At 43.8% G+C, this 14,536-nt stretch overlaps 2 protein-coding genes across 3 annotated transcripts in view; both read right to left on the bottom strand.

Moving 5' to 3' along the window:
- The window catches only part of RTF2 (replication termination factor 2), a 41,282-nt gene extending 39,023 nt beyond the window's left edge, over positions 1–2,259 (bottom strand). For both annotated transcript variants that reach the window (XM_007185267.2, XM_007185268.2), the window contains exon 1: positions 2,110–2,259. In XM_007185267.2, coding sequence (XP_007185329.1) covers positions 2,110–2,178 — 69 coding nt within the window. In that variant the 5' untranslated portion in view covers positions 2,179–2,259. The remainder of the gene's footprint in view (positions 1–2,109) is intronic.
- A 7,791-nt stretch (positions 2,260–10,050) lies between these two features.
- CASS4 (Cas scaffold protein family member 4) overlaps positions 10,051–14,536 on the bottom strand; it is a 45,231-nt gene continuing 40,745 nt past the window's right edge. Inside the window, exons 6-7 of the mRNA XM_007185269.2 lie at positions 14,313–14,390; positions 10,051–11,268 (exon numbers count right to left, since the gene is read on the bottom strand). Coding sequence (XP_007185331.2) covers positions 10,858–11,268; positions 14,313–14,390 — 489 coding nt within the window. The 3' untranslated portion in view covers positions 10,051–10,857. The remainder of the gene's footprint in view (positions 11,269–14,312; positions 14,391–14,536) is intronic.

Raw genomic sequence — 14,536 nt, 5'->3', positions numbered from 1 at the left:
ATACCATATGAGTGATCAACAAATGTTATTATTTATCTATTTGAAAATGTAAGCTCTACAAGGGCTGGACTCTGTTTCCTGTTGAATCCTCAGGGCCTAGAATGGTGTATATGGTAAGCACTTAATAAGTATTTGTTGAGTGAATAAGGATAATAAAAATCCATCCTGCCTGGGCACTCTAGTTGTTTCAGATCACCCTTTTTTCTTTTCTATCCCCTACTGACACCTATTCTTTGCCAAGCCTTTCATTAAGCTACTTCTTCAGCTCTGGGCACAAGTTAACAAAACTGAGCTGAATACTCTTTGGGTAAAAGCTCTCGCACACAAGTGGTAACTACCCAGCATTAATCTCTGCACATGTAGGTATGATTAGAGGGTACACTCCATCCTCCTGGGTGTTCATTCACTCTCAAATTCCACATATTTGTTGGGTGTCTACTGTGTGGCAGACACATCATAGGGGTCGCAGAAATAAGACGTACAAGGACCCTGTCCATATAGGAAATAGACAAGAACAAATATAGTGATAAGCACTATAAAGAAAAGTAGGGACTTCCCTGGTGGTCCAGTGGGTAAGACTCCACGCTCCCCACACAGGGGGCCTGGGTTCGATCCCTGGTCAGGGAACTAGATCCTGCATGCATGCCGCAACTAAGAGTCCACATGCTGCAACTAAGACCCGGCGCAGCCAAAATAAATAAATAATAAATAAATAATTTTTTTAAAAAAAAGAAAGAAAAATAAAGCAGCAGAAGAGGATAGAGTGATCAGAAGTGAGATGTATTTTGGCTACAGTGGACTGAGATAACATTTGAGTAAAGAACTGATTGATGTTAAAAAACAAAAACAAAAACCCCCAAATGATATGACTATCTCAGTGAAGAACATATCAGGTTGAGGAAATTATACTCCAGGTTGAGGAACAAGGCCTGTGTAGCTGGAACAGAATGAAAGGGCTGGAGAAGGGCAGAAGATGAGGTAATTACATCAGACCCTGTCTGACCACACAGGGTCTTGTGGGATTCTTTTTCTGAATACAATGGGAAGCCACTGGAGTGGTTTAAATACAGTTGATATGTGGAATTTATCTTTAAAAAAGACTTCTCTGGCTGCTGAATGGAGACTCATATGGACCATCCACAATGTGCCAGCCACTTGTATCAGGTGCTTTACACACCTTCTATTATTAAAAAGTAATTACTAGTGCTAACTTTGAAATCCTGAATAACTGGATGGGAAACCTGGCTTCATTACCTACCAGTTGCATGATCTTGGTCACGTTACTGACTCAATTTCCCTGTTAGTAGCATGGAAATTATAATACATAATTTGCCCAATCACTGGCGAGAATTAGGGATTATCCACTCATTCATTTATCCACTATATTTACTGCACCAGGAGCTGTGCTAGTTGTAGAGGGGGGAAAAGGTGCAGGCTCTGCCACCAGGAGCTTACCATCCTCTGAGATCAACATTAATCAACCTGGAAGCAGTGTACATGGTTGTTAGATAGTTTTTAAGAGGAGAACCTGGGGACTTGCCTCGCGGTCTAGTGCTTAGGGCTCCGCGCTTCCACTGCAGGGGGTACGGGTTCCATCCCTGGTCGGGGAACTAAAATCCCACATGCCTCGCAGCGCAGCAGAAAAAAAAAAAAAAAAAGAGGAGGACCTGGTCTCATAGGTAACGGTTTGAGAAGACCTCACTGAGAAAACGAAGTTACTATGTACAAAACTCAACAAACAGCAGCCATTTGTATCATTGTTACTAGCAGCAGACAGACTTCAAATCCTGGTTCTGCCACTTACTAGCTTTGCAACTTTCTCTTCCTGAGCCTCAATTTCCATGTCTTTTGACAGTATGTACCCGTAGAGCTGTTTTGGGAATTACATGAGATACCCCATATTACGCGTACTGCCGGGTGAATAACAACAGCACGCACTCAATAAAGGTCCGTTATTAATACTGTGGTTAATCTTGAGTTCTCTGAAAGGGATAAATGAGCACAGTTGCGTGTGGAAACCCGCTGCCTCCCCCTCCCACCCCCTTTCGCTCCCTGGGGGCGTCCGCGTGCCCCACTACCCCCGGGCCCCACTGGGCCCATTTCACTGACCTTCTCAACCTTCTTCGGCCCCTTCACCAGTTCATGCCTCTTGGGAATTGTTCCCCCGTCGCAACCCATCGCAAGCTGGGAGTCAGAGTCCAAAGTAATCCCCTACAGCCGCAATTTCCGGGCTGCCTAGCGACTGTATCAGTCACTTCCGGCGCGCCGCAGTGACGCAAAACGCCCGTCGCAACGCGACGGGGTGGGATGGGGTGGGGCGGGGTGGGATGGGGTGGGGCGGGGTGGGCGGGGCGGGGCGGGGCTTTTGCCCAGCCCTGGTTGCCATGGAGAGTATCGCTAGGCGCTGGGCGTGACCCCGCGGCGGGAGCTGCTACAAAGTGCTTACTGGGCCTCGCGTGCCAAGCAGAGTGCGGAGCGTTCTTCCACTCCACCGCGGCAGCCCGTCCCTTTGTCTTTCGGGTGGGCGCTGGCTTTCTGCTGCACCCGCGTAATCGCTTCCCCACCGTCCGGGGGCGGGGTCCGGGGGGGCGGCGCGGGTGGGCGTGACTCAGGAGCACCCGCGGCTTTTGGGCCTCGTCCCACCCCAGCCTGACTCTGGGCAGACATCCCTAGGCTGGGGAGCACGTGGAGGGAAGTGCTGCATTTTATTCGTGCAATTAGTGATGAATATGGATGGATCTGTTATTTCAATTAACGTTCATGTGTTCAAAAAGAGAACGTATCTTTTTACTGAGCGTCAGTTGTGACCTAAGCACTCACAACAAATCCTTTGAAGTGATATTATATAAGATTATGGGGGAGTAAGATTCTCTAAGGCCTGAAACTTTCTGATACTGCCATGTATATTTTATACATATGAAATAGTGCACACAGTTTGTACATGTATGCATTTCATTCACAGCATCCTGAAGCCCAGGCAAAAATATTTTACTTATTAAAACGCAGGTATATAAAAAAAATTAAAAATTAAAAATAAAGGAAAAAGGAGGTATAATTAACAGACTCAGGTATAGTTATAAAACATACACTGATGTTTCCATGCCTTTTCCAAGAGACAGGCTGTATCATATCTATAATGAGAACACAAATCCCTTGCAAAACCCCTGTTAAAATCCATGATTGTCTGCTTTCATGCTCTTGACCATCTCTCCATTTGTTCCTTTAATTATTATAAATATTAGGGGAAAGCTTATCCACTGCGAGTAAAGCCGACCATTTATGATTGGATGTTACCACGTTGACCAAAGTGAAACAAAAAAACAAAATATTCCCCACTTGGAAACAGGAAATAAAGTGTTTGTGGATACGAAAATTTCAAGGGCTATAAGATTGGGTTATCTGTTACTGCAATTAATGGGAATTAAAAGAAAATAAACCCTTTAATCAGCTGGTCTCTCACTGGCTTATGATTTATTTTTATGCCTATCACAAGAATTGTAAACTCCCTAGGGACTTTGATTTATTCCCTGTTGCATCCTCAGCGCCTAGAAGAGTCTTTGGCACACTCACTATTCAGTACTCAATAAACCAAAAGAAAGTACAGACTCATTCAGAGAGGGGTGACAAGCAGCCCCTAAAACTGATGAGTACACCTAGAATCTCATTTCCAGGGGAGGAAACAGAAGGCTGGAAAGATCGAAGCACTCGTCCACGGTCAGACAGCTAGTCAGTGAGAGCTGGGAATGGGTTCTAAGATAGTTTTCTCTTACAGCAATGGACAGAAAATCAGGCAGAGAATAGCAAAAATCCAAGGATCTTTAGACAGACTCTCAAACCAGTGCTATTTTCTGACAAGTAAATCTACCCCTCACTGAATTCATTTGGGGCAGAAAAAACAAAAATAGCTGCTCTTTATCAAACCATGATTCTACCTACACTGGGAGATTTGGAAACATTCTTTCCTTCTGTCCTCACCACCTTAGTAGGGGGTGTAATGCCTTCTGTTTCCCAAAAGACAAAACTGAGGCTCAGATATCCAAGGTGTCTTGGGTCAGGGGCACACATCAAGGAAGTAGAAGGAGTAGGAGGTGAGGGAGGGGCTTTCTCAAATGAGGCCCATCTAACCACAGATGCCAGGATCCTTGACCTCTCCCCCCAAAGCTGCTGATGACACCCAGTGGTGATGACTGTGAGGGCATTAAAGTTCAGGCAGCTGGATGTTTTTTCTCTTCCTCCTTGGTTTCTTTTTTTAGAGTATTGGTCTCTAAGGTACTTCTTGTTGCAGACTATACACAGCTGAGTTGATTATTATCATCAGTAGCAACTAATTTGTGTTGAGAGCTGTCAGGCATTGTATTCCGTGCTTTATTTGATTTGAGCCATTTCATTTCCAGCCGCACTGGGAAGCAGGTTCGGTATCTGCTGCTTCTTCCCACTGCCTTTGTTGAATGAACCAGTAAAGGATATTCCCTTATGAGGATCCTTGGTGACAACTTTGATCCTTGGATCAAACTGTGAACTTGAAGGTCAGGAGAGGAATGAAGTTGTGAAAGAGAAAACCATTACCCTCTAGCAAAATCAGTATTCCTTAACCTTCCTGGGGTCATTGGACCTGTTGGAGAATTTGATGAAAACTTTGGATTTATTCTGCAGAAAAATATCCATAAGCACGTAGGAAGTTTTGCTACAGTTTATACATGTATGTATTTCATTCATCGCTTCCCGAGGCCCAGGCTAAGAACCAATACTTTAAATGCTTCTACTACGTGTTACTGTAGTTCCCAAATATTTCAGACTTCTAAACTGTTGAGGGTTTGATTTCCTGTTAGCTCTGCCCATGTGCTCTCCAGAGGTGCAGTTTTAAATTCTGTCTGGAGGGACTTCCCTGGTGGCGCAGTGGTTAAGAATCCGCCTGCCAATACAGGGGACACAGGTTCGAGCCCTGGTCCGGGAAGATCCCACATGCTGTGGAGCAATTAAGCCCGTGCTCCACAACTTCTGAACCTGCGCTCTAGAGCCCGCGAGCCACGACTACTGAAGCCCGCGTGCCTGGAGCCCGTGCTCCGCAACAAGAGAAGCCACCACAATGAGAAGCCCGCGCACCGCAACGAAGAGTAGCACCCGCTCGCCGCAACTAGAGAAAGCCCGTGCGCAGCAACGAAGACCCAACACAGCCAAAAATAAAAAAATAATAAAAATTCTGTCTGGAAAAAGTTGATATGCAGAGTAACTCATTTTAAGAGTTAGCATGAAAAAAAAAACCCAACAACTATGTGCTAGGATTTTTCAAGAATTTCACAGCCTCATTTAAGGTTACACTTGGGAGGATAAACCAAAGACGGTTAAAATAAAATAAAGTAGAAAATGGAATTGATTGCTGAGATAACTCAGGACGAAAATTACTTTTTGTTTGCAGTTTTAGTGAAATATTAAAAATATTCTGGGGGGACTTCCCTGGCAGTCTAGTGGTTAAGACTCCGAGCTTCCACTGCAGGGGGTGCGGGTTTGATCCCTGGTCGGGGAACTGAGATCCCACAGGTCGCGCGGTGCGGCCGAAAAAAAAATATTCCAGGACTATACGGGCCTTACATGAAGTGGCGCCTGGCTACTCCTTTCAGCTCACGTCACTCTCTCTTCTTTCCCTCACTCCGTTCCAGCCTCACGGGCATCCTCCTCTCCAGGTGTACGTCTCCTCTGGGCACTCACCTTGCTATTCCCTTTCCAGAACACTCTTCCCCATGTTTGCCAGGCCAGCTTCCTTCAGTGATGCATCACTCGGCTCCTGGTCCCCTCTTCGGAGCCATCTTCCCAGACCTCTCCATCTAAAAGAGCACGTCTCCTCCATCACGCTACCCCCTACCTTGATTTAATTTCTTCCTTGCACTTCCCACCACTGATACCATGTTATAAATTTAAATTTTGATATCTCGTTCACCATGGATTTTTGGCATTGATTTAGATTTTTAAAATATGGCATCAAAGTATAATTTATCTTGGTTACTAAGTTTTGGGGGAGCCCCCCTTACATTTTCCATCCAAAGAGAGTGCCTCACTCGCCTCACCCTCGTTCTGGCCCTGGTTTTCCATCTGCCTCGGCTGGGATGAAAGCTGCATGATGCAGAGCCTTTGCTTTGTCCCCTGCAGCACCTCTAGTGATCAGCAGAGGCCTGGGCAGATAGGAGGTGCTCAATAAGTATCTGTTGAATGAATGAAAGGAAAAGGGCATTAGCAAATAACCTACATAAATGGGCAACTTTTGCAAAGGGGCAGCTTCAGGAGACATGGGGTGCATCCCTGGGGAGAACATAAAGTTTTTAAAAGATGCTTTGTTAAGAAAAATAGTTGCCACTGGGTGCTTGGGTCCACAGTGCTTATCACACTAGGAGATCTCTAAACAAGGCTTCTTACCGCTTCCATCCTCCTGATGAAATTGAACTTAATTGAGGTCAAGTTGCTACCACCACCATCGCCACCATACCACCCATCATTTCCTCTTCCTACCTGGAGAGGAAACAGTACACAAGACAGGGCATTAGAGAAAAATACTTAGCCAAAAGTTGCTGAAAGCTAAAAAATATGATTTTATCCTACTTTACAGTTTTTTTTCAGAAGTAATTATCCTATTGAATTAATCAGTGGAAACTCATCCCGTAACTGCTCTCTTTTAAAAAAAAGGAAGGAAACACATTTAGCTAAGAGCAGCAGTTTTCATTATTTTAAACCCTATGGTTTTGTACTTTGTTGACAAAGGTCCTTGGTTTGAACTCTTTTCAAAAAAAGAAATATATATATATAGATATAGCTCCAGATCTGTGTGTGTGTGTGTGTGTGTTTCTCTGTCTTTCTCTCTCTCTTTGGCTCTATCTCTCCATCGCTTGATCTCTCCACTCACATACATACATACATAGTATTCTGAAACCATTTGGGACCTGTTCATTACCTATTGGAGACTATGTCACTTATAAAGGACTAAAGGACTAAAACATCTAAAGCATTAGAACAGTGTCTGGAATGTAGTAATACCTTAATAGATACATCCTGTTGTTATCACTCATGTGTAAAACATCATTTTGCCCCCTGGAGTAAACACTTATTGGTGTCTCCCTGGAGCAACCCCTCCTCCTTCTAACGTCATTGCTAACTTTGCTAGGGGCTCCAGCTGGGACACAGCGCTCCAAGGGTCTCTCGTGTTTCTGCACATCTTCTGAGCAGAGGCATTGACTTGACATTTTTTTCTAGACTATCTTTTCCAGGATGTTTGTAACAAACTCCCTTGGAAGACAGAGATAACCTCTCCCTCCAGAGCAGAAGGGCAGGATTGTTTGCTGTCCAATATTGTAAAGATAAGGTCTCCCTCTGAGGCAAAGCTTGGTCAGGTTTACACAGATACTATAAAAGATTGGGGCTTCCTATGTTCAGGGTTTTTTTTTTTTTTTTGGCTTTGATGCAAACCCATTGCGTGCACAGCATCACATGCGCCCACCTTTGCATTGCCCCTGGGACTTGAGGGATGTGAGGAAATGACGCAAAGATGAAACATAAGCTGCTTGCGAGGCTGTAAGAAAAGCCTCTTGACTCTGTGCAGGAGAGTTGACATAACAGGCCTGACTAATCTCCCTAGAAAGGCCTGCTTGCAAGGTTGGCTTTGGTGGTTGGATAGGAATTTGGATTTGAGGAGGGTTTTCACCATCCCCAGAGTTGATAAGAATGGTGCAGGGCCTATCCGCAACAAGAGAGGCCACAATAGTGAGAGGCCCGCGCACCGCGATGAGGAGTGGCCCCCACTTGCCACAACTGGAGAAAGCCATAGCACAAAAACGAAGACCCAACATAGCAATCAATCAATCAATCAATAAAGAAATCTTAAAAAAAAAAAAAAAAAAAAAAAAAAGAATGGTGCAGGGCCTAAACTGTTTGTACAAATGATGTGATTCATGCTGGATGCCTGCTTTCCTTTGGAGAGTCTGGAATTTTGGTCCACGCCACACAGAGGCTGCCTGCAGGATCAGCCCCAGTGAAGACCCTGGGGGCCAGGCTCTCAAGAGTTTCCCTAACCGGCAACATTGCCCAGGTGTTTGTCACAGTTCACTGCTGGAGGAATTAAGGGTGTCCCGTGTGACCTCTGGGAGGGGCCTCTCAGCAACTTGAGCCTGGTTTCCCTGCTACTTCACCCCCCCGCCCCGTGCGCTTTCCCTTTGTCGATTTTGCTTTGTCTCCTTTCACCGTGATGGCTCAGAGCTGTGAGCGCAACTATATGTGGGGACCTGTGAATCCTCCTATCGAATCACTGGACCTCGGGGTGGTCTTGGCGACCCCGACATAGTCTCTGACCCCAGAGTCTCGTGTCTTCTCTCAGCATTCATGAAATTGCAATAGGCTAACTTGTGAATTTGAAGTAGGAGAAAATCTCAGACATGTCACAGTTCTTGTCAGATCCATCCCCTTACCTCTCTCGGGACACATGGGAGTGTGTGTGTGTGTGTGTGCGCGTGTGTGTGTAGGGGTGAATTCCAGGTCTAGGACAACTTGGGTATTACATGCCCCTCTCATCATGGAGCTTTCAGGGGCAGGCATCTGATCTAAACTAGTCCAAGCAAAAATCAAGACTCTTTCTTCCCCTCTGGCCACAAACCAAGAAGGACATAACTTAAGGCAGCCACCTTGCCACCATGAGAGTTAACGCAGAGAAAGTGGGACTGAGAAACTGGGCCTTGATGATTCTGCTGGAGGATCCAAAACCAGCTGTTCTTTTTTTAAATTTTTTTAAGTTAAAAAAAATTTTTATACAGCAGGTTCTTATTAGTTATCTATTTTATACATATTAGTGTATACATGTCAATCCGAGTCTCCCAATTCATCACACCACCACCCACCCCCACTCCCGCCACTTTCCCCCCTTGGTGTCCATACATTTGTTCTCTACATCTGTGTCTCTATTTCTGCCCTGCAAACCGGTTCATCTGGACCATTTTTCTAGATTCCACATACATGCGTTAATATACGATATGTGTTTTTCTCTTTCTGACTTACTTCACTCTGTATAACAGTCTCTAAGTCCATCCACGTCTCTGCAAATGACCCAATTTCGTTCCTTTTTATGGCTGAGTAATATTCCATTGTATATACGTACCACATCTTCTTTATCCATTCGTCTGTCGATGGGCGTTTAGGTTGCTTCCATGACCTGGCTATTGTAAATAGTGCTCCAATGAACATTGGGGTGGATGTGTCTTTTTGAATTATGGTTTTCTCTGGGTATATGCCCAGTAGTGGGATTGCTAAAACCAGCTGTTCTTGAAGCCAGCTTGCCCCTGGATTATTTTAATATACTTGAGTCAATAAATTCCCTTTATTGCTTAAGAGAGTGTGGATATGGTTTTTGATCCCTTGTAACAGAAGGAGTCCTAGCTGATGCAGATCACAGCTGCTCCCAGAATGTGGATCTCTCCCTTCTAGTGTAGGCAACCAAGCCTCACAAAGATGGGATCCTTCTTTAGGGACCCTGAGACTAACTCAATGAAAATAATTAGTCTTTTGGCAGTCAACAATTTAAAAGCGTTTACTAAGTAGCAGATAGGAACCGGAGCTGGTACCATTTCAGGTGATTTCCAGCCTGGAGATGCTTAGTGGCTTAGGTGCACGTAGGAGACATGAAGACTTGAAGTGATGATGTAACCATAGCAATGTAAGCTAAAGCCCCAGCTGCAAGGAGAGGAAGAGGAGGTGGTTTGACTTGTGGGGGTGGTGGGGGGAGCTCTGGGCCACTCTCAGATCTGTGCCTGGTGATAGGGATCCTGTTTATACCACACTTCCTGGCTTTGCTTTTCCTGAGCTAGCCTTGCGCATGCAAACTTGGCCTCTTCTGTAGCTCCTTGAACACTCTGGGGAGAAGTGTTTAAATGACACAAGTAAACATGTTGCTTTGGTACCAGAACCCAAGTGACACGGATCAAAGACTTTTCCAAAGAAAAGATTGCTACAAAGGATGTTGCAATTCATGACTGTATTTACATAATATTATAAATGATAACACATTTGAGACCGCTGAGGTATAAACCTTTTATGATCCAACATACTGAATTTATCAAAACAGAACCTATAATGTACAAAATAAATTAATAGGGAACCCAACAGAACATGTTATGTTGCAAATTTACTGCTACTTATAACATGCCTGTTTTACTAGGTTCAGATAAAATAGCAATATATATATATATATATTTTTTTTTTTTTGGTGTAAGATGCAGATACATAATTTGTACCAATCTCACAGAATTAGTTTAATCCAAAATGAAAAACTTATTACATTTTCTAGCAGATGCAACAGAAATTAATCGTTTGAAAATAATCTCTCGCCGCTTCTCCTACTTATTTTCTCCCTAGCACCTAATACATTGTGTATGTATTTCTTCATCATTTGTCTGTCTCCCCATTCGATTGTAAGCTCCTTGAGGGCAAAGCCTCAGTCTGATTCAGTGCTATATGCCCAGCACCTAGAATTTGACATATAATAGGTACCCAATAAGTAAGTACTGAATGAATGAGTTTAAAACAGGCACACATTTAGCCCATATAAAAATTGATTTCTATAACTTCATTTCACACACTGGCCCTACATGATAGGCTAAAAACTTAGGTCCTTAGTTCACACCTGATTCTCTTCCCTGACTCTCTGTGTGATAAGCCAATGTCCTGGGGTTGCTCAGCCACTTGGTAATACCGGGTTTGGGCACCACGGCTGTTGCCACCCCTTGGTGTATCCCCAGGCTGGCTTTTCCCAGAGCACAGACTTGCACAGGCTGTGGGTGTGAAGCTGAAGCGAAGAGGTTAACAGGGAGAAGGAAGGAGGAAGGAGGCTCATTCCAACGTCCCCCTGAATTGTTGCGTGTGCCGCTCCAGCTTCTTGGCCTCGGCCTGGAGGTGCCCCAGGGCGGTGGGGCTGGGATGCTGGAGTACGGCGTGCTTGGTGGCCAGCGCCAGGTCCTTGAGCAGGCTGCAGAGGCGGCTGCTGCCACGCAAGATCTCGTTGCGCACGTCCCTCTCCTGGGTCTCCTGGCACAGCGTGTCCACCAGCTTCTGCCCGACCATGATGACCAGCTTGCTCTGCGTGATGAAGATCTCGGGGGGCTGGCTGTTGCCGAGACTGCTGTTCAACACGCCGATGGCTTTGAAGAGCGCCCCGAAATAGAGGCGGCAGTGTTCAGAGAGGCGGATTTTCTTCTCAGGGTTCTGCTGACTCAAAGGTCGGGTGCTAAGGGAACTAGGATTCTAGAGAAGGTAAAGGAAACGATGGATAAGAGAGAGATTCGGAAAAAAAAAAAAAAAAAAAAAAAGAGAGAGATTCGATCGACAGGCTGTGGTTGTCTCTCTTTTCCTGTTTTTGCTCAATTTGCTAGTTTTGTAAGAAAAAGTACAGTTTTGTTTGGGAAGCCCCACAGTATAACATTTGCCTAATAAATTAATGTTAAGGTTTTCAAAGCACTGTTACATATAAATTACCTCTCAGGTATATAATTTTATATATTGCATTATATATATAAAATCATTCATATTAGATACATATAAAATCGTATTCAATCCTCTCAACAAACTGTTAGAAACCCATTCTAAGAAACTCGTTGACAATGACTAAATTTATAACCTTAAAAAAAAATGCAGAAAACTTGATGGTGAGATTTAAAAACTTACTTAAAGAACAGGTTTTTAAAGCATTTAAAAAACCCTTCCTAGTTCCAGTATCAGAGGTAAATCTGAATCCCCCAAATTTCCAGAAGAAATAAAAGTATACTGACTTATCTGCTTTAAGATTAAAATATTTATCTTACTTGCTAATTAAAGTTTTATTTAGAATTTTACTTTCATGAGTTTTATTTTCTGGAATGTGGAACCAAAGCCTATTCACTGCTGAAAGATTCTCAGCATCAAACTTAGTGGAAATCCTATTCCAGGTAACAATCAAACACACTGCTATATTTAAATTGGATAACCAACAAGGACCTACTGTACAGCACGGGGAACTCTGCTCAATATTATATAACAACCTAAATGGGAAAAGAATTTGAAAAAGAATAGATACATGTATATGTCTAACTGAATCACTTTGTGTACACCTGAAACTAACACAACATTGTTAATCAACTATACTCTAATATAAAATAAAAAGTTTAAAAAAAAAAGCCCCTTTGTTAGGTTATAGGTGAGGAGACTGAGGCTTCCGGAAGAGAAGAGGCTGCCTAGGGTCACTATATTAGCAAAATAAAGATCTGGAGCTCTTAGCCTAGTCAGCAAGTCTGAAACTCTCATTCTTTCTATTAAACTGTGCACTCTTATCAACGTACGATCTTAAAATGCCCAGCTCAGAAGCACTCAGACAGTGTTATAGTCTGACTGTCTCCCCAAAATTCATATCATGAAACTCTACCCCTCAGTGTGAAGTTATTGGGAGATGGGACCTTTGGGAGGTGATCAGCATTAGATAAGGTCATGTGGGTGGGGCCCCCAGGAATGGGGTTAGTGTTCTTACAAGAGTTGCCCGAGAGCTTGCTTCCACCCTCTGCTCTCTGCCAGGTGAGGATACAATGAGAAGTGGGCAGTCTGCAGCCTGGAAGAGGGCCCTCACCAGAATCTGACCCTGCTAGCACCCTGATCTTGGATTCCTAGCCTCTAGGACTGTGAGAAATAAATTTCTGTTGTTTATAAGCCACCCAGCCTATGGTACTTTGTTGTAGCAGCACAAACAGATTAAGATAGACAGGTAAAGGGAAGAAAAGACTGGGGTGTTGGTTGAGATGGACTCTCGGGGGGCAGGGAGCATGAGAAGAATGCATCAGAGGCTAGAAATGAGGAGCAATCATCTGGACATTGGAATGCTGGCATCTTAGCTTGGGAGTATTACCTGTAGGTAAACAAAAATGTACTATGATTTTTATTCTGGGCTGTTGGAAATCTCTGGAGGTATTTTTGGTTGTCACGTTGACCAGGGAACACTACAGGCTACCAGTGGACAGGGGGCTAGGGATGCTGAACAGTCCATCCCACGCAATGAAGAACTGTCCACCTGATGGTCAGTGGTCCTCCTGCCACCCCCACTGAGAAGCAGTCAGTCTAAAGCAGGGTTTTTCCAAGGGTGATCCTTGGACCTCCAGCACCTGGGAACTTGTTAGAAAAGAAAATTCTCAGGCCCTTCCCTAGACCTACTGAATCAGAAACGCTGGGGTGGGGTCCAGCCCTCTGGGTTTTAACAAGCCCTATAGGAAACTATGACACACTCTCAGGTTTTAGAACCACTGGTCCAAGGCATACTTCAGGTTGAACAAAATAGCATGACTTTTAGCAATCTGACAGGCCCCAAGTTTTGGGTTTGGGGTTTGCAGAACGAAGCATCAGGACGCCTGGGTTATTACCTTAGTTGGCCTCTGAGAAGGCAAACAATCTTTTCCACATCATTGGATATCTCTGTCCCTTCTCTCCCACGCTGCCCTCCCCACCCCCACATCAGCCAGGAAGTTGAATGGGTTCACTGGTTCCCAGGCTTCAGTTATTCAAAGAAAACCTTCACACATTATGCCCTTTCTACCTTCCTCTTAACTTCAATCAGCTTCATCTTTGTCTTTAAGTGATCAGCTGTTTTTACTTAAGTTAAAACGTTTAAAATTTGTAAATGGAAAACTACTATCATTTGCCACTAATAGGAGGTAACCAATGAAAAATAAGTACAATGATAACATTTTTGATTTAAAAAAAAAAGGAAGAATATCAAATGTCAAAGAGGTGTTGAAGATACACAGGCCCCAAACCAAAATGGTTTTTCTGTTGTAATCAGAAATATTAAAAGGGAATGTCAAACAGATACACGCACAGAGGGAAGATCAAGTGAAGACACAGGGAGAAGACAACCATGTACAAGCCAAGGAAAGACACGTCAGAAGAAACGAACCCTGATCTTGGATTTCTAGCCTCCAGAATTGTGAGAAAATAAATTTCTATTGTTTAAGCCAAAGGGGGAAAAATGTCAACAAGAATGTGAGTCCGTGTGACTTCATGCCATGTCAGTATCTCCTGTGATAAACTTGCAGAGCACCTAGAATTATTTCACTGATGGTTAAAGGACCATGATCCACATTTTGGGGCTCATTGGACTTGCTCATCTCCAGGGTTCCTTCTACTGCAAAAAAGGAAGAACTGTCACAAAACCAAGTCTCCTCCCATGTGGGTCAGGGCTGTAATGCTGAATTATTCACAGCAGGAAACATCTCTGGGGATAAAGCCTATCCATCAATCAGAAGTATTGAAGAGTCAGCATCATCGCTTACCTGTGTTTCTAAGTCTTTGTTTTCATCCAACCTTTGTTCCAAGATGGGTTTTTCTTTCTCTTCTAGGCTAGGCAACTCCTGAAACATAAAATCCCTTCAAATTACCAACTAGAATGGTCTTTATACTATTATATAGCTGTTTAAGTCCACTTTAAAACTTGAGCATTCCTCTTTATGTTTTTGTTGATGGTTCTACCTAGTGATGACTTTTTCCAACAAAGGAG

This window comes from Balaenoptera acutorostrata, chromosome 15 (assembly GCF_949987535.1).
Source record: "Balaenoptera acutorostrata chromosome 15, mBalAcu1.1, whole genome shotgun sequence".
NCBI lineage: Eukaryota > Metazoa > Chordata > Mammalia > Artiodactyla > Balaenopteridae > Balaenoptera > Balaenoptera acutorostrata.
Note: the sequence above shows the minus strand (reverse complement) of the source record. Positions and strands in the feature narration are given on the sequence as shown.